We start from the raw sequence: 26,733 nt of genomic DNA on the forward strand, positions 1-26,733 counted from the left end.
AAAAATTATTTCATTGTTTAATCTGTTCAGAATCTTTTTTTGACTATATAACATTTCCACATTTAAAGCAATTTCTTTCCTTCCTTATTTTCGCCTGAATTGCAGTGCAATTAAATCACCACCAGAGGGACCCCGAGGACCTCGTGTCTGCACGCCGCGGTGCATTCACGTACAGTTCCGCTTGTGCGCACGCGGAGGCGACATTTAGCTTCCGCAAAGAGCACTTGAACGCATGTCTGGAACAAATGCATGCAAAGAAACGATGCTACAGCAGCTGTCGCATGGTTGTGCACCGCATACAAATGAAGGCATTGATCGTTTTCTTCGCAGTGCTGCTGTTGTCTTTAGTAAGCCGAGCTGGTGCACTAACCTCCAGCTGCTGCAAGGTTAGATCAATATATCCCGCAGCTACACCCATGTCCACACTGTATTTTTAAGCATTTCCTCATTCCTGTGAGAAATTACGGCAGCTTTTCCTTATATAATGTTTACAATTCAATCGGGGTGACATCGATATCGCATAAGAAACACGTTTCACGCGTATCTATAGGGATACAGAAGAATGGGCTACTACAGTGACAACACTGGAGGAGGAGGAGGGGGATGCACAGTAGTATAAACACGAGATTTGCTGCTATTACCATAAACACAACACGAGCCCCCTGTTGTAACACACTGCAGCAGCCTATACGAAGCCACACTGTTAAAAAGCACTCGCATGCAGAAGAATTACTGTTGGAAGTACGTCAAGGTAATTCTTCACGATGTAAACAAGCGATATGAAAGGTGATAAACCACAGACTGTGATAAGGCGATGAAGCTTGCACCACAAAAACACACCGACGCTCATTCGGAAATATGCGGCATAGCCTGTAGCAATAATGTGCTATATATACGTTTTAAATTACTGCGGTTAGTTTAGTTATTTTTAATCTGTAGGTGTTACCACGAGGTCCGCAGTGCTTTCCCCCAGTCTGCTATTGTTGTCATTTTGCTTGCCCGCCTAAACAACTCTTTCTGCATACACACACACACACATATATATACACACACACACACACACACATATATATATATATATATATATATATATATATATATATATATATATATATATATATATTCACTTTATTAGTAGGGTCTGCAGCCGTTAAAGCTCAGCAAGACTGTATTCATGTCAGTGGAACAAGCCATGCTGATGTCAGAGATTTTTCCTGTTCTCCACTGGTGGTGGGAGGATCTTTGCGTTTAGTCACGCAGCTGTCAAAGATAGCTGTCACCCAGTTTCAGGATCAAACACACAGTCAATGAGAAAAGGGGCTTTGAGCAGAAAGGGACGCAGAGATCTCAGGTAACCCACAACCCCCCCTCTCCTGCCACCTCAAGTCTCCAAAGAAGGACGACTAGAAGAGAGAAGAACATCTAAAACGGGAGAAAAGAAGCATTTTTTTTTTAATGAACAAGGATTTTCGAGATTTCGGATACACGCTGGGGATATCTAGGGGGAAAAACACAGCTCTGACAGAGAATTTGTCTTCTCCGCTTGCCGAGGAATAAGCGGGCATTTTTCAAGATGAAGACCAAAAAGGGTAGGTGGGATTTTTTTTATAACATTAAAGTAGAAGGGAAGAAAAAAGAAACGACTTTAGACGGAGACGGCGTTAAAGAATGAGTAACAGAACCGTTTCCCTCATATGCAAACCATGCAGTCTATTGTTTCCTTTCCAGACATGACAGGGGGGCTTTTTCTGCCATGTGTTGGCGCGATGTCAAAAGTCGACAATAGCAAGGTTTAGCCACCGTTTTAGGTTATCTAAATGTGCTTTATTCAAGTTTTCACACAATAGGCTAACGCACGATTGTGTCGCCATGTGTGTTGTTGTCCTAGTCGCGGTATAAACTGGGACAACTTTCAGAATGATTTAAAAGACGCTTTCGCTTTTTTTCTGTTTGGGTGGAAACCTCATTTAAGCTACATTTGTGAAGAAGTTTTTTTGTTTCTTGATAAGTGGTGATGGTCGATACTAGTCAAAAGTTGTGCGACTGTTGTGACTTCAGGGGTTGTTACATTTTGGCAGCCTGTAAGCTTTAAAAAAAAAAAACTCGATATTTTGTATCTTTTTAGTCACGAACAGCGAACGGAAACAGCCCCCAGCGCCTTGAAAATATGACCAAAATCCAAATGTAGGCTAATGTTCATCCTGACCTCATTGTGGGAACTTGCTCTTGCCTTGTTACATTCATGGACCTCGTGGTGCAGCTCGCTCGCGCACGCACACACACACAAAAGAACCCTCTTACAAGTTGTTCAAACTTAGAAAAACTGTCGTGTTTCTCGGGTTAAAATGTCTTTTTTCTGGCCTTTCTGTGGAAGCGACGTATTTCGGCTGGTGGAAAGTTTGCGCCAAAGTCGCTGTTTGCAAGCAGAAACTTTTGAAACGCGTACAAAGGAGCAGGCAGCCCTGGATTCTTTTGTTTAGTCTGGAGACGCTTATTTGCAACAGGTCTCCCCTCCCCCTTCGCCTCTCCAACCTACGTAATTACCTCATCCTGTTGGCCACTCTTGACTTGGGAACTTTCTTACTTCTTTCCCACTAGTTTGCCCGGGAGCTCACGGTTGTACAATAAATATCCTGGCCTGTTTTATTCGCTATGACCGCTTGGCTTCCTGTACAGTAGCCTAGGAGCTGGTGTCCAGGTGTAAATATTGACCTAAAATCACAGGAGCCAGTCTTTAACAAACCTCAGTGTGTCTTTATCTTAAAGAGGAGGGACGCATATTACGGTTTTGTATTGGTTAGATACTAAATGGGACTAAAAATGTAATATATAACATGCCAGATGGAAAATGGGACAAATTTAAAAGCAGTTCAAAAGCACGTCAGTTTGCCCGGGCTATACTCTTGACATTGAAAGCAATTCAGAGCACTTCCTTTGATCATGATTGACTTTGATTAGATCCTAAGCCTCCCATTTAAAAAAACAAAAAATACAGACTCTGTAATCTTTCAGATTCAGCGCTTCTGTTCTTCAAAACAAATTCTCCCCTTTTACGTGCTGATTGTTGCTGTGCTATCAGCCTGTCTAGAATAGACCTGGCTTGTATTTGTTGAGGCAGGTTTTATAACTGACACAGCATCAGGCTAGCTTTTGTGACGTCCCCCCCTTTCTACATCCACCCTCCCCCTCTTCCTCCTCCTCACACCCTCCCTGGCTCCTTATATGAATCACATGGCTGAACTTGACAGCTTGCTTCTGACACATCAGCTGCCTCCCAGACAACTTGAGCGGCTGTGGCAGAGCCGCTCTGACAACGGGGTGGCTTGACATTAGAGGATATAAATTCTTCTTTGTCCTGGCCTCACACGCTCTTTTTTTTTTGTCCCTCTCTTGCACTCGTTCGTGACTTTTAGGTTTGATGATGCTGTCGGGCAGCGAGACTGACGATGAGGACAGCGTGGACGCCCCTCTGGATCTGTCGTCCAGCGCGGGGAGCAGTGGGAAGAGAAAACGGCGGGGAAATCTGCCCAAGGAGTCCGTTCAGATCCTCAGGGACTGGTTGTATGAGCACCGTTACAACGCCTACCCCTCTGAACAGGAGAAAGCCCTTTTGTCCAAGCAGACCCAGCTCTCTACACTGCAGGTACGGGCACAGATTCTGACGGAAAAAAGATAGTACCATCTGAAGCTCTTTTTTTTCTGCCGTTAAGCCCAGAGAGTGTAAATAGACCACTGTAAAAGTCAAGAGGAAACAAGTGTCAGCTTGACTGAATCATTTCCTGTCTGGATCACAAACAAATCATGACACATACACACTGTGAATTGAAGGTCATCCAGATCAGCTTGATGTTGCAACATAAAAGTCTAAGACAAAGTGAGTAAACTTACTCCCTGTGAGCTGTGGGCTTGGCCGAGGCACTTGGACAGGAATTTCCCTCCCTCTAGCCCCTTTTCTATCCCAGCTGTCTGGGAACAATGCAGAGTCATTTACATAGTTAGAGCTGAAAGGCTCCCTAAGCCAGTTACGACTAGCCTGGAGGACTGAGAAAAAGAGAATGGAGAGAACTGTGAATGCTGCTATTACAAAAGAGATTTCTTTTTTTTATTCAAAACTATTTTCAAGACAGGATTTCTAAATCTAAACTGGCCTTTATTAAAAAGGGGTTAACTGATAATCAGAGGTGCCTTTTGTCATTTCTGCAGTGGTGAAATGATTAAAACAGGAAATGGTTGCGGTGTGTGAAATGTCAGCATGTGATAGGTGGGGTTTACCTTTCACTCGATTTCTCTACTAACATGTGCAGACTGCACCTGGGGATAAAGGTACCAGCAGATTTTCTTTCAAAGCGCAAGGCAGAATGGAAGCGAGCCATGTGACGTGCCTTTCTGACTGTGTGGGTTGTTGTTATCGTCTTCTGCAGGTGTGCAACTGGTTCATTAACGCACGCCGGAGACTTCTCCCGGAGATGCTGAGGAAAGATGGCAAAGATCCCAACCAGTTCACCATATCCAGGAAAGGTAGCAAAGCTGGCGACAGCTTCTCTGACAGCTCCCAGTCCCCGAAACACAGCAGCCCCGTGGCAGCCACAGAAGAGAGCTACGACAAACGGGTCCTGCACCCGTCTAGCTTCGACCCCGCCGTGCCCAGCCTCCTGAGAAAAGCGGTGTCCCCCACCATGCCCTCTCCGACCTCCGCGTCCCCCTCTCCTGGGCTCGTGCCCACCCGGCCTTCTGTCATCTGTCACACTACTGTCACCACAGCAATGCAAGCCAGCCCAACAGCTTCCCACCCCAGCGCGCCCGGCATGAACTGTGACAGGGCAGCTGAGTTGTTGCATGCCGTGCAGGCTCAAGCGCTGCTTAGGTGCCGGGAAGAAGGGCCAGGCAGTCAGCCACTACCCACCCCCACTACCACCATCCTCAGCAGCACCAGCATAGAAGGCAACCTGAGCCCCCGCAGTGGGCTGTTCAACACCCCTCCCCCCACCCCTCCAGACCTCACACAAGACTTCAGCGGTTTCCAGCTCCTGGTGGATGTGGCCCTCAAACGGGCTGCAGAGATGGAGCTGCAGGCCAAACAGCTGGTCGCTTAAAGGAGGAAAGTTGACAGAAGAGGAGGAACTAGAGACTGACTTTGCATCTCAGCTGTGGAACTCTTCGTTTCAGTGACTCGTCTGCACGTAACAAAGAACAAAATCCACACAAAAGCCTGACCATTTCTATTTTTGGTATACCAATCAAATTGACATGGATGCTTTTTTTTTTTCTTATTGAACAAAAAAAAGAAAAGAAAAACCGTATCGAGGTGCCTTGGCTGTAAGTTGTTTATACATTTCATATACATGTATCTTTATGTATCTACATGTGTATTTTATTTGCACACAGGGACCAAAAATGTTATCAGAACAATGCTGCCTGTCTTTATGTCTTTCCATTATACTGTATTGTAGTAAACTGAGCAAGAGCAAGAATCAGTCCTCCTTCACGGATCGGTCAGATGGATTGGTCGCACCCACACGTTTTTAATATTTTTTTTTTAATTATTATTATTATTATTGTTCAACATTTCAGAGATCAGTTCATGATTGGTCTGCCTTGTTTGTTTGCACACTAAAGGCAGAGGAAGGTCATCTCAGTGTCTTAAAAATACTTTGCTCTTGGCATCTACGACAAACTTATTCACTACTGTAGTAAATGTTTGTTTTCATAAGTATAGTTTTTGATTTTTGTTATTTACTTTTAGCTATTTTTAAAACGAAAAAAACCTTTATGCTTCTTCTTGGTTTTTTTAAACTTTTCTTTTTCTCACCGAGGGGTATTTCAGAAGACCAATGTAGCAGGTTCTTAGCATGAGCCTTTATCCCATCACTCAGCGAAAAATGACGGCCAGTGGACTGGAAAAATTAAACACTACAGATATGTTTTTCTGCATTCGCTGTTTTACAACCTGACAAAAAAACAGCCCTTTTTTAAAAAAAAAAATCACCAAAAACATTTCCTTGTATAATAGGACCATGTGTATAGTTAATGTGAGATGATGCCCAATGATGTGATTTCTTTTCATACTGTGCAATGTTTGTGGCAACTAGGGGTCACATGGGATTCAAATAAAGTTTTGTTTTTTCTACAACTCAGAGTTGATCATTTTTATTCAAGTATTTTGCCCTGCTTTGGATCATTCAGATCACTTAACTCTACTGCACACATTTATCCCTTAATGTTGAGAGTAGTGCCTTTAGTTTAACTGTTCAGTGTATATAAAAGAAGGGAATATGAGAAAACCAAAATAGTGTAGCATTCCTGTGTGTGCGAATGCTTTAAAACAGCTCCCATGAATTAGCATAATCCTGTATAAATTAACACAGGGAAACAGCAGACGTCAACACTTTCTCGCTGACAGGGTTTTACGCATGCCAATAAAGTCAGTGTAAGGAAGCTTACATATGAGTACAGCTGTTCCCGTCTGGCAATGCTTCTCTGTTCTCTGTATTTGGTCAGGCAGGTACACCTTACTGTTTTTGTTATTATACCGGTCTTTTCAGCTGAACAGCAGTTTACTTTTAGGATTTTAAGGGGATCTTTTTTAAACATCTTCATTAAAATGATAATCTGCAACATTACCTGTTCACTAACTAGCTGGCTATGATATGTAACACCTCAGATCAGGGGTTGAATGCAATTGAACTGCAGTTAATACTATGTAGCATTGACAAATTCAGCATTTATACTTCAACCTTGATATTGTTAAAGGGAGAATATTGTAATTTCTACGCCAACCTGATAATTTTCTATACATGCTGCATGATCATATCTGATAGGCTAACTTTTGATCAACTGATGAAACATTAAGTCATTTAATAGCATAATAGCCTGTTATAAGGCAGGATTCCTTTTGAACCTTTTGTCGGTTCCTGTCAGAGGTGACAGCGGTTGTGGCAGAGGTTGGGTCTAATCTAAATGATGTAATCACTAAGGGTTTAAACAGACCTCCAGGCACACAAGTAGGCAGATGTAGCCCACCATAGTAGACCATATGATGGGTAGATTGACCCAGGGCAGGCCATACACAGAGACAACACCCCCACAACCCTTTACCCTAACTCTAGCCACCGAAGCCAGCACGCCTCGCCTCAGCACGACTGATGTGTGAATGACAAATCACCAGAAGCTGCACGTACAGAAACGTCAAGGCTAAGCCGAGGCCAAAAGCGCCGTCTAATTATGGGGATCCGCCCCTGCGGATGGGAAATGCCCTAAAAACACATCACGCTGGCCTTGTAATCGGTTTAATTATATTCTAATTGAGAACACATGTGACAGGAAAGAAATGAACACAACAAAATTATGGCAATGAGGTTTTTTTAATGCTGATAAGAGCTCATACACGTGCCATAACATCAAGAGTGTAATAACATTAATTACAAAATGTATATCTGCTTGTAATATGTTGTTTTTTTTCCTTTTAGTTTACATTTACATAGGGAAACATTCATGTATGTACAAATGTTTATTTGAAGGTTTTTCTCTTAATATAACTACATCACAAGTTTCAGATTTGCCAGGACTGCTGGAGTGAGTTTAGCAATTAAAGCACAATCCAACATTCTGGTTTCTAACTCCCTGCTATACCAGGAGGGTTATATTGATATGTTAATATAATAAACATAAATAAAAGAACTGTTTATTCGACAGACAGTTTGACTTAAAAACAAGTTCCAAAGAAAAAGTACTAAAATGAGCTTTGTCTATATTAAATGGCATGAAGTTTGAACTATACTTATAAGCACCCTCTCTAAAAATATTTATTGACCAACTAAAGGAGTTACAAATCATACTGTATGGTTACATCATCTGTTGAGTTTCTTCACACGTCTCTCGATGAAAAGCTCAGGTAGTAGTTCAACATTGTGGGACAAATAACAGGAATATACCGTGTTTCCTATAGTTATCCAGTGGCACACAACTTTATCAGATCAATACAGAAAATTGGACTACACACCAAAGTTCTGCTAGTCCGTGAAGAATTAAGTGACCATAAACCGACTCGGGATTGTCTCCACATTCAAGCAGCTGAGAGAAGTACCTTGTTTTACTGCAGTAAGCCGGGTTGAGATGCTCAGTAGAAACATAATTGAGAATATGGTATGGACACTGTTTGCTTTATTAAGATCATGGCCTATCCTGCTGGCAGGAATTATGTACAATAAGAGACAACAATATGGGTCATATACAGTCAGATGAAGTAAGTCACACTCTCTCTCTGAACCTCGCCAACAGGCAAACACACACTCACACTCACACACACACACACGTCTTCCCCTGAGACTGCAGTTGTGCTCGACTATCGCGTTAGAAATTAAGGCTGATCACTGAAACGGAAAAGACAAAAAAAGGCGCCTGTCATGCTGGAGAACATAAATAAAACACAAACACAGTATAAGGGCCTTGTTTTCAGTGCATAATAATAATAATATAATAACAATGGCAATAAACAGTCATTGTTCTCCTAATCAATAAATTAAACACTAATACAAAATATTAGAAACTGGATTTTTTTTTCTTTATGACCTTCAAATAATTGCTTCATTTAGAGGCAGAGGGAGTGCACACACAGTGAGGAGAAATAGTCCCTTCTCAGTCCCGTAGTCTCAATACTGTCCATAAACTCTTCTTGTCTAAAAATGACATAAAATATTGTACAACTACCAGTATTGTACCACATGAGTCCTTTAGCTTAGTCTGTTACACTGAAGAGTTTAAACATGGTGTGAGTAAGGAATAAATCTGTTAAAAAAGACAAAAATATCAGTTACCTTGTGTAAGCATGCACTTCATGTCATTATATATCCTTTATACAAACTTGTTCTGCTCAGTCTCAATTCAGACAAGACGGGTGATTTGTTTTACAGTCTGCTGATGCTGCTACCTTAATCTTCAATTACAGCTAGGACCCTTTAGACCTAGAAAAATAGGAAGCACTTTTGAAACAAGTTAACCAAAACACACACACACTCATCCTGTCACACATACAACACATATTCGGTTTGTGGCATTTTTTGGGAACCTTTCAGGGTACTGCACTCTTTGCAGAGGCTGAAAACCTAACTCCTACTGGCTGAGGAGCCACTTTGCTGAACCTGGAGGAGCAAAATCTAACCTCTTGACCGTTCCTATAGAGTCTTGCAACTGGAAGGACCCACTTTCAGGCAGAAGGTGAACTGTGTTACCAGCTGCCTCTATAAACAGGCTTTTTAATATTACGTCTTAATATGTGACCTCATTAGACAAAACACAGACTTTTGTGGCTGTAGTACTCTTAGAGTCAGATATTGATTTCTTTTTAAAAACTAGATTTTTTTATAGAAAATATAACATAATAAATATCAAGAATGATTCTGGTCTGGTCTCTTCAGTTGATCTGATAGATTAAATACATCACTTACAACTGCCTGTGTGTTTGCACGTATAGACATATAAGCACCTACACACGCGCAGAATCCCTCCACCATGTTATTGCGTCCTCGGCTCCTGAAACATATCCGTGTGAAGCAACACTGCTGTGCTACACCAGGCTTATCTTTGTAATATCAGGTCACTTAAAACGTGGGGATTAGTGAGATAATTCTTTGGGAGCAACGAGCAGGTGGAGGTACAAGGAACAGAGGGAGTGCTACATCAAAGCTGGGAGAAGGAAATGAAGGGAAGAAGAGACAGAAAGATAAATAAATAAATAAATAAATTAATAAATATTGTAAGTGTACATTACTTCTTCAACCAGCTTCCATAGCAACTGACTTCACAGTGATCTGGGAAGTCTGCAAAAAATGTGATTATGTTACAGTATGTTAGCACCGTAGCTTTACCATTCAGTGCTATTGTGTTTATGGGACAGTGTACTAGACCTGTGTGTTGTTATATGAGTTTGTGTGTCTCATAGTCTGGTCTGAGCCTCAGGAATATAGATCTCGATACTGTCTGCGCTCTCGGTAGCAGAGCTCTGCCGAACTGACGCGGCGCGTTTGGCAGCTAGCAGGCGTTTGCGAGCCTCCAGACGCTGGCGCTCAGAGCTCTCCAGGGAGCGGTCCCTAGCCAGGGGAGGGTGGCCCTTCTGGGGCTTCTTTGGCACAGGAGGAGGCATCCTTCTCTCCTGGACAGGAATGACAAATAGTCTTAAAGACAGACCAGTGAGTCCTTATGGCAAGCTGCAGGTAAACACATGGACGAGCGACACGACTGCAGCCGGTTTGCATGAGGGTTAGCAAGAGCGGTGTGGCTGTCGCTGGCATAAGCATGCAATTTTTAATGAGGTTATGGTTCACAGTGGCAGCCATTTGTGTGGGGAAAGACAGCACGATGGTGGCCATTGCGTGAGGTAAAAGACCATTGGAGATGGACAGGCCCCAACGGTGCATGGCAGGTAGAGTGGCTTCTCAAAAGCGGCTCACTGTCGACAAGACAGAACAAAACACACAAATACAAGTGATGGCGTCAGGCAGCCGACATGACAGTAAGCAACACATGTAAGCATGCTACAAATAAGCTTAACTGTAAATCATTAGGACTTACAATTCAAAGTATACAGTAATGACAGAAGATAGCATGCGGGTTAGTGGAGCATTCCAAAACAATACTGCAGTTAGGTCATTTGATTATTTAAAATGGAGTTGGCTGAAGCTCGTATTTGCCATGTGTGTCAGCACCTGAATTTCCGGAGGAGTCAGAGGTTTCCAGTTGTTGGCTTTCAGTTGGTGGAGTTCATCAAACTTCAGGCTAATGTTCTCGATGGACAGCTGGAGCATGTCCCAGAATCCAGCCAAGTCCTGAGAGACGGGCCGCGGGTGCGCATTTGGATTCTGATACACAAACATCACATGCATGGAAGCCACACATGAAAAAAATTAATATGGTTTATAAGATTATAATACACTTTTTGGAGAAAAAAAATGCTATTGCTCTATAATATTTAATAGGAGTTAGAGGAATCACAAAATTGGCTTTAACTGTTTAGCCAAACATTTTTTTAGAACTGCAGTGGAACAGATTTTCTATAAATCAGGTGAGACAGTTGCATCATATTGTGATAAGTGGGAGTACTGGAGTTGGTCTGAGTCATAGATCTGCTGTGATTAAAAAACAGTTTGTTAATCTGCCTTGTCATCCTTCATTTAAGAAGGTTAAGCATTGCTACATAAACACAAACACAGCAGTATTCCAGTTGTATATTTTTGGATTTTTTTTCTCAGTAAAAGACAAAAATGATTTTTTAGTTAAATAAATCTTGCTGTTTTTAAATAGCTTAAATGTTTGTTAAATAATCTATAAATAATCTAACAAAAATTTTTACATTTTTAACAAAAGGCACAAAAAACATAAATCTCTGGGTTTTAATGAAGATATGTAAATCCTAGGATCAGCATTCAGATATCCACACAGCCAAGCTCTTTCCTTTCATCTGCGAGTGACTGCAAAGATGTGATGTCTATAGTAGATGCATAGTAAATGAGTTCTGGCCTGGCCTGTCAGAGTGATTTGTGCAGGATGATGTCAGTGTGGGGGAGGGCTGAGGGGAGCATGCAGAGGATGAGGTGACACATACCAGATTCTCCTCACACAGCTCCCGGAACTGCTGGAACTTCTGGGACATCAGCAGCTGGGCACTCCCCACTGCACTGCGGATCTTACCCAGGACTGCAGAAAGACACAGACGCACATGCATGCACACACACGCACACACACACACACACACACACACACACACACACACACACACACACACACACACACACACACACACACACACACACACACACACACACACACACACACACACACACACACACAATGCAATTACTCACAGGACTGCATACTGCAGGCATGTTGCACCACTAACAGAGGGGCTGCATTAGTAATGCAACAAAAAAGGATGGACTAGAAACCTGCTTCATATGAGCATTTCAAAATACACAACATCTGTGAACATCAGATGAGAATGACAGAAATCCAATTATATTCCACAATTCTTTTTCCAAAAATACAAAATCATTAAACACACAATGCAAAATGCTGCATGTTTTAAGCATGGTCAAATCAAGCACCTGGTCTCAACAGCAACCTTTTATTTTTCTTACTATCACTTTCCAGCAGCCTCATGCATAAGATAAAAAAGACTACAGGACTAATTTAAATGTCACTGATCAGTGATATGGACTCAACTGCTAGGCAACTGCTAGTACATAAGGCTAGTGCTATTAAAAACTGAGAGGGTGAGTAATGAACCTGTGCTGCAGACAAAGACTTCAACCCCTTCAGGATGCGTGCGAGTGTGTCTGTGTGTGTGCACGTGTGCATTGTAGTCAGGGATCAGGGAAAATATGACCTTGACACAGCCTCCCTGTTATCCATGTTCTGTGAGAAAATCTCTTGCCTGGAACCAAAACACTAGCTGCATACGCAATGGCATTTTCAGTAAAACATGAAATCAGCTGCGCAGTAAGGACAGGTATGAATACAGTGCTTACAGTCTGCGGCTTGTTTACTCAGTCTGGTATGTCTGTTTGAGTGTACGTGTGTAAAACATATTTAGATGTGTGCATACAGGCGAGCGCTGTTCTGTGTGTTACATCAAGATGAAATAGTTGCCTTGAAGGGGCACTCAGCAAACCCTGCGTGAGAGATCGTTATGCAGTGTATCCAGAGGACACAAGCGTGGCTGGGCCCAGCAGTGGCCTATTGATAAGTATGCACGGTATGTCTGTGGAGGCCAGAGGGCCTGAGACAGGAACAAGCAGCTATTGTGGTCCAATACCACGAATACCAGCACCCTCCAAATCAAAAGAGGAGAGGAGGAAAGGATGAAAAATAGACCTAATATCACTTACAACAGAGTAGAATTTATCATGACATCTAAACATAATGAATCAACTCACTCTCTTCAGGCAGCTCATTCTCCATCTCGTCCTGCTCCATCTGTTTACACCAACCCTCCATACGCTCTGCCTCAGCCTGCAGCAACTTGAGGAACCAGCGGCCGTCACGGGGGCACACTGATCGCCCAACCGCCTCCAGAGCCTCACCCTCTGGTTCAGGTATGTTGTCCATCCAGGGGTCAGGAGGAGGCAGGATGGACGGGTCGAAGCCCACCTCCCCGTAGTCATCTCCGGCACAAGCGTGGTAGTGGTTCCCAGAGCCCTGGATGCTGACGGTGGAAGTGGCAGCATCGCGTGAGTGCTGGCGTGGCATGGTGGCGCAGTGACGCGGCGGCAGCTCCGGAGCGTCTGATGGGTCGTCGAGGTCAGCCTGCACAGCTGTGGTTACACTGTTGGAGCGGGTCATTCTGCGGTGACTAGGAGGAGATGTAAGAAGAAGTTTACGTGGGATGCACAAAGGTATTATTGATTCTTCACCTGTTAAACATCTGATTAGTTTATTTTTATAGCCTTCCTTTTAGCAGCAATTATCATCACAATGATCTCAGCGATAAAAAGCTTTTGTATGGTGGAACATCTTTTGTGTGTGAGGGTCCGTGTATGTTTTGTCACCTGGCTCATTCAATAGCAACAGTGTGTACAGGCCTCTGTCAAATCGCAAGCCCTGCTGTGGGACCGCTGCGCATACACAAATAGTGGTAGCACAAAAACACACATGCACACACACTCACACCTGGAGCCCTTCTCTACAGCTGGGTGTGCCATGTCGCATTTGACTCAGAGGCTTTGTGCCACTGTTGGGCAGCCTCTGCCAAGTCTCTCCACACTATGTGCAACAGCAGAGACATGCACACACATACACACACACACAGAGCTGGCGATGTTCTATAGAGCAGCTCACCACCCAAGAGATAAATGGGATGTTAGAGGGATGCGGGTGTTGGGAGAGGAGAGGAGGGGGAGGGAACTGGCAGGCTAACTTCACAGTGATTGGACAAGCCATTAGTCTAATAATTGATTACAGCTCAAGACTTAAAGCACATAATTTAATAACATATACAAAAATGTAGCAGAGTGTTGGTCATTGAGACACTTTAAAAATAAGTGATACACTTTGATGAAAAGGCATAAAAGCCCTCATGGACATGGGCTCTAAGGATAAAAGAAAATAACTGGGTATTAGTGCTCATTTCAGTTCAACACAAATGCCCCCATTCAAAAAAACATTATCCTACTGTGAGACATATATGGGATTGCAATTGTCCTGTCAATAGACCCTCTCCACCAGGCCTGTTAGCTTTACTCTAAACCAAAAACTGCCCACAGTCCTCTCACACATGAAACCTCAACCTGACCTGCCTGCAGCATGACACACACAAATGATCACCTCTTGCTCAGCCCATCTCCGGACACACACTCCTCCTGAACTCTAACCATTCATCTTTACTTCCCCCTTTTTCTCATTCATCTCCCCTCTTCTGTGAACACAAAAAAGAAAGCAAGACGGGAGTGGCGTCGGGTAGATCAAACAGCGTGTATGCGCTTTACGTGTACATGCCAGCAGCCCTTCGTGTGCGTGTATGTTTGTGTGAGTGTGAAGAGCAGTTAAAGAATAACTCCTCCAAGCAGGTGTTCAGATCTAATGACCACAGCCTGCTTTCTATCAGGCTGCTAACAACTTCCTGCAGGGGCAGAAACAGGCAAAGCCAAACACTGCCCAGACAGACAGACGGTTAGATCAACAGACAAGAGGCAGAAGAACAAAAAGAACTAGGGTGTTTTAAAGGATAAAAGTTAATGTGAAAGAGGAAAAAAAAAAAACTGTAAAACACAAGTAAGGTATGCAAGAGCTAATAAAAAAATCACAGAAAATCTTTCCTCTTCCTACATTCATGTAATGGAAAGTGATAAATCACCACAGAGGTGGAGTTTTGCATTCCATATGCCGCTGCTGCTGCTCTGAACCAGAAGGTTCTACGTTTTCTTCATTTTCCTGTCATCTGCAGATACTTGGTTTACACTTAAAAGCAAGAGGAAATGGCCCTAAAAAAAAAGAAACATGCCAGATTTGGATTTAATGTCTAATAAAAGCCTTGAGTCAGCTAGGACAAAAACAAAAAGGCTAACATTGCTAATTATCCCTTATATTACATTTTCAGGAGTAGTGTAGTGCCTGTGTGTAACAAAGTCATTGCAGCTTAACGGGCTATCAGCCAAATGGTAAATTCCATGGCTGAGAAATGAAGTGTGTGAAAAAGTATCAAAAATTGCAGTTTTTAATTAATAAACATTGAAAACAGTTTTGTCTCTGTGGCTAATTTTCTTCTTCATACTAACATAACATGAGGTGTCTGCTAGGCCTCACCTCAGCTAACCCGAGTCACTGAACTGAACCTCTGTACATTGTTTGCAGTACTTTTGCCATTTGGAGACTTTTAAAATGTAATCATCTGAGAAATAGTTTTGTTTGATGTGATTTACAGCCCATTTAAGGAAATTCTGCTTCAGTTTTGGTGAGTGACATGTTATGTAGTACATTCATAACCCTAATTAGCAGGTTTCTTGCTCTGTGTGATGCATCTAAGCAGCAGCTTTGAAACTTCCCTTGCTACAACTAGCTGATAACTTACTGCTCCACCCCCTCATCCAAATATGGTCATTTCTGGCCATAAAAAACATGGTGGCTGCTAAAACGTCAACTATGGGGCTTTAAAATGCGGTCCACAAACCAGTGAGTGACATCACCGTGGTTACATCTTTACACTGTTAAAGCCTCTGATGACAAAGGCAGGAAGCTGCTGAAAACATACCGTGGTGAAAGTGTGTCAGAAAAGAATTTTTAGCCAAAACACGAGGAACACTTGTCTAAACAACTTCATATTAGACACTTCTGGAACACGAGGTTCACAGCAAAACATCTGCCGAGTATGAAGTACATCAGATGAATGTTTGGTGAAGAAGGCGAAGAATACACACAAGCACACAAATACAGAGAGAGTCCTTCATAAAAGCATAGCAGTGTTAATTTCTCCTCTTGCTGGTGACAGGTAGTGACGGTGAAAATCAGGGCTGGCACTAGCCTTCGTGGTGAGATTAGGAAAGAATCTGTACAGTGTCTAACATACCCTAAATTTAATTTGTGGGGCCGTAAAAGACCAACCTACATCAAATAAGTCATCTTGTTCAGTTTGCATTTAAGTAAATGCTTCATATACAAATATTATCATATAAAAAAAAAAAGAGGTGAAAGAGAAGAGGAAGAGGTTTGTCTTAAGACAAGCATGTTATTTGTTCTTTCCAACACTTTTACATCTCTTTCCACTCCCCATCAGTTAATCCTAGTTCAAACAGCAAGCTGAGGTTATGACCTATGACTGCTGCATAAAAACACACAGACACTCACACCCACACACACACCTACAGACACACTGAAGCAAGGCCGTAGGAGTCTGGCACTCTCACTGTCTGGGAATCTAATGTAGGGGGCAGCATGCCCAGACCTCCCAGGTGTGCACTCATACACACCCACACACACACACCATTACAGATGAATGCCAACAGGTAAACAGTCATGCATGTATCAACAAAAATACATGCCAACCAACACCAAACATTAACCAGAAAAATGCATTAGCTGCAGTCCAGCATAACAACAAGTCCAAACCTAGGCAGACTACAGCGTACCTGGATGAGTTAATATTTGGCTTGGCGTATCCAGGAACTCAGAGCTTGGTTGATCAGCTGAGACCTCCTCCTTTCAGAAATCCCCTAACATTCCACGTCCAGCACATTTTGAAGTGCTGGACGTGGCCCTCTCTGTGACCTTTGATAAAAGCTTATGTTGCCTTGAATTTTAGAAGCATCCCTTCAATGAGTTGCAAAAACCAGAAACTAGCTAAACTGACTAGCTTTCCTAACTAAACAGAAGGCGACTGTGTTTACAAAAAAAAGCGTTGGGGGGTGGGGAGGGGGGTGAATGCAGACAAATAAGCTACAAATGGCTGAGTGTCCCATCAGAGAACTTAAAGGAGTGTGGTGCAATGTGAGCTAATGAAACAGCAAGCACACTAGGCTCTTCTCCTCAAACTGGGAACATGCAACAGAATGAAAGGCTAGCTGACAGCGCAGCGGTCTCTCAGACCTAAACAAACCCAATAAAACTCCCTCCTCTTCTCCCTCCCTCACTCCCTCCCACACATACACAAACACACAGCCTCAAACAGCCTGAATCACAATGACTGAAGCAACAGATGGCTGTCAACTCACCCCCTCAGCTTTCCAATCTCCCTATACCACATCCTCTGGCCCAGCTGTCATTTGGGGCCCTTAGTTGAGGGGGCTCTGACGCCAGCCACCCCTCAACTGTGGACAGCTGCTGTAGGGAAGCCAGTGTGGGGGGGGGGCAAAAGCCTGTAACGCACATTATCAACCTACCCTGGTTTCAGAAAGCCTTCTTTCTGATATCCCTGTTTCATCGCTTTCCTTAGACTTATCCAGTTTCACTTTAAGAACATCTACTCCCTTTTTTGTTTCTACTCACCATCGCTCGTCCTCCACCTGAATTCCTATCGACTGGAATTTAGACTGCTCCTCTGTGGGCCCTCCTTCTTCTGGGTCCACCTAAGAGAAGGGGGAGAAATTCTCAAACTGTCTGCATGCCAGAAAAACTGGATTAGAACTCTGACTGAAACCCAGTCTTATTTACAAACCTGGATCCCTATGGACAGGCACTTGCGGAGAGCTTCTCTCTGCGCCTTGGTGTCCGCAGAGACATGTGCAACTGCGGAGGTGGTGGCGGTGGCAGTGATGGTGATGGTGCTGTTGGTGACGTGCTGGCTCGCAGGGCCGTGCACCTGAGCGTTAGCTGCCTCTATGGCCGCCGTCAGGGCCTTCATGCTATCGATGCTCTCTGTAGAGTTGGACAGGCCCGGCTGGGAACTGATACCCGTTCGTGTGCCGGGACCCCCGTCCATGTACGCATCCTGGGCGGACTCGGTGCTGCTTTGGGCTGTGATCGATATAAAAGGTTTGGATGGGGTAGTTCGTGGTGGGACCGGAGGAGGGGTCTTTTTGTAGGTGGTGATGCATGATGACACTGCAAAGAAGACGCACACAAAAAAAGACAGACGTCAGAAATATCTTGGTGCTTGAATCTGTGTTAGAACCTAGAGGTGCGAGGTTTGAGAGAAGTGGATATTTGTGAAGCAGGGTCCACTTAAATGCAAGTACAATAATAATTTAATAAACATTTAAAGAAGTAAACGTAAAGTAGATGAAGGACATCAAACATACAGTAACCGCCATTGAAATTAATTTTTTACATATATGTAGATAGATGGCAGTTCACCCAGAGGTCTTAGACTTCTGTGCTGCAGTCAAAATGTGCAGTAGATGAGAGCCAACTTTGACAAATCAGAGCTGCATCTAGTAATAGGATTAGTATGTCAGCCACTTGACCCACTGATCTAGATGGTTAAGCTCTATACGCACTGACTGTACACATCCAGAGCAATGTGATCGTGCCAAATATAGCTCTCCCTGCTTATGTGTCCTTACGTGACAGAAGGTAAATGACACTGCTGAAGCCAGCTACAGAGCTGCATGCACCCTCGAGGCTTTCTGTTAAATGCAAGCAAGTATGTATGAAAAAAAAAAAATCATCATTGCTTTTCCCAGTAACTGTCTTCCTCTTGCTGTCAGCATTCTCACCCTCTCATGTTACAGCTACAGGTTGTGTGCAGACAATGGAGCCTCTCTGACACACACACACTGAGTCAGAAGCCTTAGAAACATGCCAAAAGACAAGAAGCATAGCCTGTGTGTGGAAAGATAAAAACAGCCACCTCCTAACTATATTATGATTTGGAGTCTCCTTCCTGGCTTGGTGCTACCATCAAAAGTAGGTCGCCCTTTCTGCGTTCTGTGGCAAAACTAGGACGGCAGGTTTCCTGGATCCCTTTTTAATCCCTACAAAAGACAAACATCCTACCATGGTGAGATCGGGAGTCTGTGCGCGGCACACAACTGTTGCCAACCACACCCAGCACACGCAGCGCTGTATATAACTATTACAGAGAGAGCTCTTGTTTGCTTTGTGTCTTGCCATCTCGCTGACAGCTACAGAGAGGCCTTAATATACTGGAGGTGAGCAGTGGGGCTGACTTCATCCTTTTGGTTTGTCAGAGTCATTCGTCTGTACCCGTCCTCCTCCTCCTCCTCCTAGTGAAGATTTGAGCCTTTTGACAAGCTGGAAAGTATTCAGATAAGACGAGTGCTGCACTGAGTGGAGATCACAGCTTGTGAGTGTCTTTGATGATGGCAAAACAAACCACAATAAAGGGAAAAAAGGATGATTTACTGTATTTCCTTCTGAAGCTAAATACCATATGTAATTCTTTACAGATAGTGTATGTATGGGAATTACTGCCAAAACCAAACAAACTTATCTAAGTGTGCCATATTTGCACTGATGTCTCACTCTAACAGTTTTCTAGGGAAAATAATCGAGATTCAGGTCTAATCTTCAGAAAGGTCACACAGTACAAACCCACAAGAACAAAAAAAATGTACATCGCACACACGCATGCACTCACACAGAGAGAGAGGGTGAGGTCCTGCCCCTATCAACCATGGGGTTTCAAAGGAGAGCATGCATCATCTTTCAGTTTCTATTCCCTGAAGTCATCTAAAAGTCACATGTGTGTGTATGTGCACATGTTGGATGACTGTATATGTGTGTGAACTCCTCCCCAGCCTACAGAAGGGTTAAAAAGGGTTTTCATCTGCTCAAAGGAAAAAAAAAGAAAAAGAAAAAGACTGCATGAAACTGGAGACGACGCGCTGTGTCCCACCCTAGCTGTCACTGTGAGAGCCAGACACAGTGGAGAATGACAGGGGTTTCAAATGCCAAGACAGGTTAAGTAAACACTCGGGAGTCTGAACATGCCCACGCACAAGTACGCGCACACAGGCCTGGAGAGGCACACAAATAACATTGACACAACCCTGCTTAACATTTCAGCTTCTCCACATCAAGGCAGACCGCACACTTCCTGCCAATGATATGCTCTCTATCCATCAGGAACTGTTGTCAGCAGCGTACCAGCCTGTACCAGTATGCAAACTCGTGAAAGGATGTGAAGTCAAGCATTTAACAAAATAAAGGATTTTAGTTTTATGTTGAAAAACCTTTAAATTATAATGAAATTAAACAAGTGAATCCTTTAACTTTAGCCTGTATATACAGAAAAATTAGCTGAAAACATCTGACCAAAACAACTTCCCGGATTAGACTGAGACCAAGTTTCCAGTTTCCACATAGCTGATAAGAAAATAGCTCAACCCCCTTACAGCCATGAAAGCATTAGACAGCTATACTGCCCTGGACCTCCCACACTCGCAAGCATTCAAGGACAGAGTGAAGCAGGAATGTGATGCAGGACTCCATCAAACCCTTAGAAAGGAATGTGAAAACCTCTCTTTACTAACCACAGATAAACAGTGACGAACACACAGAGAGGTTTGTCTGTCACTTTATAATATCAGGTCAGTGCAGCCTTGATCAAAGAGTAAAGAAAGAGAAATATTCTCTTGTGTGCAAAAAACCAAAAACAAAACAGGACTAACTTCCTCGCTTAATGGAAAAAGAATGTGGAATTTTATCTCTCTTCCCACGGAGAGGTAGGTGCAGCCTGCTTCAAGCATTGTCATCTCCAAGAGGAGAGGAGTTTGTGAATGACAAAACTTTAGTGGCTCTCTGCCAAATCCTCTTTTGACAAACGCTTCAAAAGTCCCATGCAGACAAGTTGGTGTGAATAGCAGTTCTTCTTGGCAGGGCACTCTTCCCACCCGTGGGCTTGATAATATCAAAGAAAGCCCTCTTCCCTCCCCTGAGACAAAGCAAGTCTCCATTCATTTCTCCGGCCTTAGGAACAAAAACAGACTCGCTAGCCACCTCTTTTTTTTCCTTTTCTTTTTTTTGACTGCGCCCCATTTGTGTGCCTGCATAGGTGTATGCTGTTTCCTTTATTTAATCACCGTGTTCATGTTACTAGACAGATTGAAGGCAGGCAGCTGCCTTGTAATCTCCAATCTGTATATCTGTGGGATAGGCCACTTCAAAGAGCAGACGGTTTGGTTTAAGAGGCTAGCTAACAGGAATGAGCTCCCCCGTGCGGGGGCCAAGGGCAAATCCACCACCATCCAAAGAAATACAAAGACTGGGATGAGGGGCGGTCGGAATGGGGGAATACTGACAGCTGCGTCCAGCTGCACTATGTTTGGGATCGGGGTCTGCCAGAGGGGAGAGAAGAGCGAACACAGAAGAAGAGTCGAACAAGACGGAGGAGGAGGGACCCGGGTAAATCACAGAGTTACTGCCCGACTCCTTCTGCTCACTTTGTCCATCTCACTCCCCATCAAGCACGCTCACTCACACAGAGGCCCAGCTGGAGTCCTTTGTGATAGCGTCACCATGGCATCACATAGCAACATGAAGTTTGCTGGGAGGCCTGGTATTTTACCACCAGCAAGCAGAGAAAGAGCTTCCACTGGTCATTTGTTTACTCTGACAGGTTACACCAGTCACCAGGAAAACTTAAAAGCTGAAGTGAAAAAGTGAAACAAAAAGCAAAATATCAGCAGAGGCACGGCAGCTGAGCGCTCCTGCACTGTAAATAAATATCCAAGAGTGTTTTGGGGGTTTTTTTTGCCTTGAAGAGCTGCCTTTGTACAGCTGAATGCTAAAGTCTACCAACCAGTTTTTCTTGGACTGTTTTCAAAAAGGCTTGTCATTGTGTTTCAGGGACAGTGTTATTGGATGACAAGCGCTTGAAAGGTTCAGACCGTATGACGTTTCACTGCTGTTCTGAACAACAGTGCAGCACTAATACCAATCCTGACTCAACACTGCCTCTGGAAGGCTACTTTAAACTGAAAGAAACTGAAAGAGATTACGAGAAGCCTTGTCCTTTAACACTTTCTACATGCTAAAAACAAAACTTAAGATAGCAGATTAGCTGTTTGTTACTTATCACTGCTAGGTTAGTATTACAGACACAACAAACACAGCACATGATATACAATGAAACATGAACGTTTCTGACAGGCCTGTGAGTCACCTAAAAGTTTCTATGAGACTTCCAAGTCAGTCTGCAGCTCCCAGCCACCAGAGGTCAAAGGTCAGCAGAGAGGGTTTCTGCTCTCCAGATGCCTGAGCACTCAGTAACAATAGCTCACTGTGTGTGCCTATGCGTATATATGAGAAGGAGGGGAAGGTGGCGGTCTGTGACTGCCCTTTAAAGGAGTATATTTAGCATGTGTGAGTGCTTTTGGGGGTGGTAGCTTTTAGTGCAAATGGTGCCAAAGTTGTAAACATCCTGAACAAACTGCTGATTTAAATGTATTTTTTTTACGTTATCATAAGGATGCATATCAGTATGAAACATGTGTCAAATATGCCTCTAGTGTCCTCACACCAGCAGTGCTATCAACAAAGTTGTATTCTCAGCGTGCCCCTACTGACAGAAACCCGTGTCAACAGTGGGTAACTGACCTGGCAGGCTTGTGTCTCCTGAATCACTAGATAAGAGTTTGTTTACAACTGTCAGCCACCGCTAAATCTGGCAGGCAGCTGCTCCCTGTTAGGCAATAGATTTATTTCACTTAACCTACTTTCCTGTGTTCCAAGTTCAAATAGAAAGCCTGGTTACCTGGATTCCTCTTTTATGGCTTGATGCTCTTCTCGCCCTGTCAATCAGTGACAGGTATGGACAGATACAATGTGGATTGAGACGTTAAAAACTAAAGGGGGAAAACTATAAAAACTGAAAGTTCACATTAAGCTTTTCATTTTAAGTGTAGATCTAATGTTTTAGGATCACATCACTCTTGAACTACGCAGCTGATTGTTTTATACATGTATATAAAAATCATCAAATGACTAACAATTACTCTAACAATAGTGTAATTGCCAACATCAACACTGTAAATGCACGCTAGATGACACTTGTTGCACTGACAGGTATAATCAACCAGGATTTCACATAAATATGTACTCTCAAAGTTCCTCCCTGTACAGTAGTGAAGCATGTGGGCTTGTCTTCTTCAGACAAGCCCACATTTTTGTTGTTTTAAATCAAGGGGCTTTCTTGTTAGACCTGCCCTGTGATGGCTCCAGGCCAGATTTTTTCTTCTCCCCTTCTCCTCGGCCTGACGAGCCAACAGACACACGAAGAAATACATCAGCCTTTTCTTTCTGTCCAAAAGACCTGCCTGCAGGGGCTGAAAGCAAGCATATAGTCACTCAACATAAGGGGGAGAATTAGAAGAGCATGAGAAAGAGATAAAGATAAAATAACAGAAAGGGAAGTGAGATAGGACAAAGTGTGCCATGCCGTTTACTGCACTTACTGTACATTCCAGCAGCTTTGTGGGCCATAAACCTGAGTATTAGCTCAAACACTAACGCTAGCACACCCACACATCTCACGCATGCTTTCACTGCACTCATTTCCCACAGCATTGCTCACAGAGTGACTGATACTTTAAGAGCAGACTAGCTCAGTGTGCGCAGTGACACATCAGATGTGCTGGCAATGACAGCATGGGCAACTGTAGCAAGTCTAGCATACCGAAAAACAGAATCATGTAGCTGAGGGGGAAATCAGATAAGTCATTACGTGAAGTTATATTTGTGATTGAGCAGTGTCTAAGAATATGACACTTGTTCAATTCTTTTTAAAGAAGAAGAGAGAAGCCTTGATGTGGTCTTTTTGTCTTGCTAAGTGGATAACACAAGCCACTTAGGCCAGTGGCTTTTAAACTAAAAATACACACAACACACCAGTGTTGCCACCACACTGTCTCCAAGTGCTGAATACAGTTCAGATAAAGCATGAGTGTCCTCTAGAACTAAAAGCCTGTGGAATTACAGCCAAGAACAGAAAAATAGAACCACAAGCCTTGGGAATAATGGTCACTGGGCATAAACAGCAAACACAAAGGCGACAAAAACACAAGAGGCTGATACGCAAACACACACGCACGCACGCTTGCGTGCACGGAGGCATCAGCTTTGGGGCCTGAAACACAATACCGATGTCATGTCATTACATGAAGGATCACTGCTTGCTGCAGTTGTTATTTACATATAAATGCAGCAGAATGTGGTCAAAAGTTCACTTCTTCTTTCCTCCAACAAGAAAAGGCATGCTACAAGTTTCCTGTGGAGTTACTCTAAAAGTCCCCCCCAAAAAAAACGAAAGAAAGAAAAAAGTCAAAACTTGATTCATAAAATGACCGGGCACAAAAAGTAAAAGGAAAGCTGGCTTGCTGTTTTTACAAGCGTTTGAGTTTACTCTTCCAGGAATGCCATGAAACATCAGTGTCGGGTGTTGTTTCACAGCACTGGGGTTTTTTTCTCCTCGCATTCCTTCCCCCTTTCCCCCTCTTTGACGTTCTTTGTCCTGACCACTTGCACATGGAGGGGAAAGGAGACACTGGCGGCCTAATCCACTGCCAGAGGCACACTAAAGCCATCTGGGCCCAAAACCAAACGTTTGGCCTTCTGTTTCTCCTATATGAGAGGAGAAACTGGGAGGTGGGGGGTAGATGGAAAGTTAAGAGAGAGGAAGGGGAAAACGAAGGAAAAAGGAAGGCAGGAGGTACAAGAGAGGCTAAAGGGGGGATTTGGAACAAGAACCAGGCAACACTAGTGCACAGTCTTTTGTGGTTTTCATTCCTGACCTTCTGACCCTATACATCCTGTTGACGGGGTCGGGGGGGCAGAACGAAAGATGAGATTGCCGCTATAGGCATCTGTGTGCGCCCAAAAGGAATGTGAATGCAACGAGCATGAATCAGGACAAATATGAAAACCTATGAAGATGATACAGAGCTCTGGGTGTCTCTCTCAGGTGTGACTTTTCACACCCCTCTCTCCCTTCTTCCTGTGTGTTTACATGCACTCCCTGCTGAATCTTATGGGGGAGGAACAATGGTCTCTCCAGCATTCCCACTCTCCTGCTGAGAGCACCCGTTTGTCTCCTGGATTCCTTTTCCCATTCATCTCTTTCTCTCTCTTCCCTCCTGGAAAAAACACTCCTGCTACTTTTTTTTTTTTTTTTTTTAAAACAAGGGGGAGGGTTCTGAGCATGTGTCTCAAAAATCTGAGTCAAATCAGTCCCCTTCGACACAGCCTCCCCCCTCCTCCTCTTTCCTCTCTGTTTTACTTGGTTAGTGAAGCAGCAAAGCTTTAAGAAAGGGAGGAGAAAGAGGAGATGCATTCCTTCTCTCCCGCTTGCTGTCTCTCAGTATGCAGCAGCGGTGAGTTGCGGCTTATTTTTAATGACTGGTAAAAAAGAAAAAAAAGAAAAAAAGGAGGGCTGGGTGTCTTCCCCGCCGGCCGCTTGCACACAGGCTCAGTTACTAAGGCACACACACACACACACACACACACACGCGCACACACACACACACGCACACATTACTGTAGCTGAGTCTGGGACTTTCACAGAGAAGTCTTTAATTTGCACTGGGGCCTGGCCTCCCACACTGCACAGCCCAAACCACCCACTTACAGCCATGCACCCTTCCTCTGACTTACTCCAACATATTCTCTCCCCTCTCCAGAACAGTGAAAGCAACATGAACTCTCAACCACATAATTTTGCTGTCAAATAAAGTAAAAACTTTCAACATTCTGTAAAGACAATATGGCAAAAAAAACATGTTTTTCTGCTCTTCAAAAAAACTCCCATCTCATTTGGAAGAGATTTAACTATATATCCCACTCCCTCTTATGTTTTCATTCCCTGAGGGCTTTAAGTTTGCAGGCCCTGCCCTGCCCAGCTTTAGCATTCAGGAGCCACGAGGATCATCCATAGTCAACAGTAAGGAAATCCTTTCAGGGCTTTGCTTTTCCTTTGCCCCTGATGCCAAAACACAGACAGGAAGAGCAAAAATGGGGAGTGGGATAGTCCCTACCTGACAGTGGAGCCCCTATCCACCTGATCTAACACACCAAATGAGCGGTTTACTCTTTTTAAGTAATCCTCAAAGTAAAATAGTGAATTCCTCACATTAACAGGAAACTGTTGTATGTGCACTTTCTGCAGAGTGGAGACAGCAGGGGTGCATTGCCGCAGCCATTCTTTGTGTTTGCAGTAGCCCTGTCAACTCCTCCCCGCGCCCCTTTCTCATTTTCCCCCGCTCGCTTAACTTTTTTCCAAACCAATGGCAGGACGAGAGGAATGAATGACATTCTCTTTGCTTGTGTTTCCTGTGTCAAAAGCACCACTCTTCCTCCTTAAACGGCTATAATCAAAGCATTCCAAGCCGTAACAAGCAGGGACCAATTAAGTCGTAAGTAAATATAGACACCCAGCAGCCACCTAAAAAGCTTTAAGTCCTGCAGATTTATCCTATTCACTTTTATTCTGCTCCAGAGCATGTTGAGGCAGGAAATCACTGATGATTCAGGTCATGGAAACATAATAATTAAACCTGATTGATGCTATGTTATAGCAAAGGGCCTGCAGATCCAGCTTTTAATCAAAGGTTACTTACGATCACATTGCATCAGACCTTAGGTTATGCATTATATGGGTCAACACTTACAAGTTGGTCCAGATTGCCAAATTGAACTGGCAAAACACTTCAAAGCAGTTGAGACTATGATGACATCTAGTGAAAGATTTCATATTGCATGTCTTTACTTTGCTACATCAGAATCACAAGAGCTGGATTTCCTTCAAATTGAATTTTCTTTTAGACATCTGACGGAAAAAAATTAGAAAGGAAGGTATAC

General features: G+C 43.5%; 2 protein-coding genes across 5 annotated transcripts in view; one reads left to right on the forward strand and one right to left on the reverse strand.

Annotated features, from left to right (window-relative positions):
• Nucleotides 1-1,192: 1,192 nt before the first annotated feature.
• Nucleotides 1,193-6,130, forward strand: tgif1 (TGFB-induced factor homeobox 1). Its single transcript, XM_031732523.2, has 3 exons — nucleotides 1,193-1,589; nucleotides 3,414-3,643; nucleotides 4,422-6,130. Exons 1-3 carry the CDS (start codon nucleotides 1,574-1,576, stop codon nucleotides 5,091-5,093), a joined length of 918 nt encoding a protein of 305 aa, XP_031588383.1. The 5' UTR covers nucleotides 1,193-1,573; the 3' UTR covers nucleotides 5,094-6,130.
• A 1,212-nt stretch (nucleotides 6,131-7,342) lies between these two features.
• The window catches only part of dlgap1b (discs, large (Drosophila) homolog-associated protein 1b), a 96,368-nt gene continuing 76,977 nt past the window's right edge, over nucleotides 7,343-26,733 (reverse strand). For 2 of the 4 annotated variants that reach the window (XM_031732525.2, XM_031732524.2), the window contains 6 exons: nucleotides 17,636-18,021; nucleotides 17,467-17,546; nucleotides 12,927-13,342; nucleotides 11,597-11,688; nucleotides 10,701-10,853; nucleotides 7,343-10,147 (listed from right to left, as the gene is read on the reverse strand). In XM_031732525.2, the coding sequence (XP_031588385.1) occupies nucleotides 9,932-10,147; nucleotides 10,701-10,853; nucleotides 11,597-11,688; nucleotides 12,927-13,342; nucleotides 17,467-17,546; nucleotides 17,636-18,021 (1,343 nt within the window). In that variant the 3' untranslated portion in view covers nucleotides 7,343-9,931. The other 2 variants (XR_005614472.1, XM_031732526.2) reach the window with 2 other exon arrangements.

The sequence above is a fragment of the Oreochromis aureus genome, linkage group 9 (genome assembly GCF_013358895.1).
Source record: "Oreochromis aureus strain Israel breed Guangdong linkage group 9, ZZ_aureus, whole genome shotgun sequence".
NCBI lineage: Eukaryota > Metazoa > Chordata > Actinopteri > Cichliformes > Cichlidae > Oreochromis > Oreochromis aureus.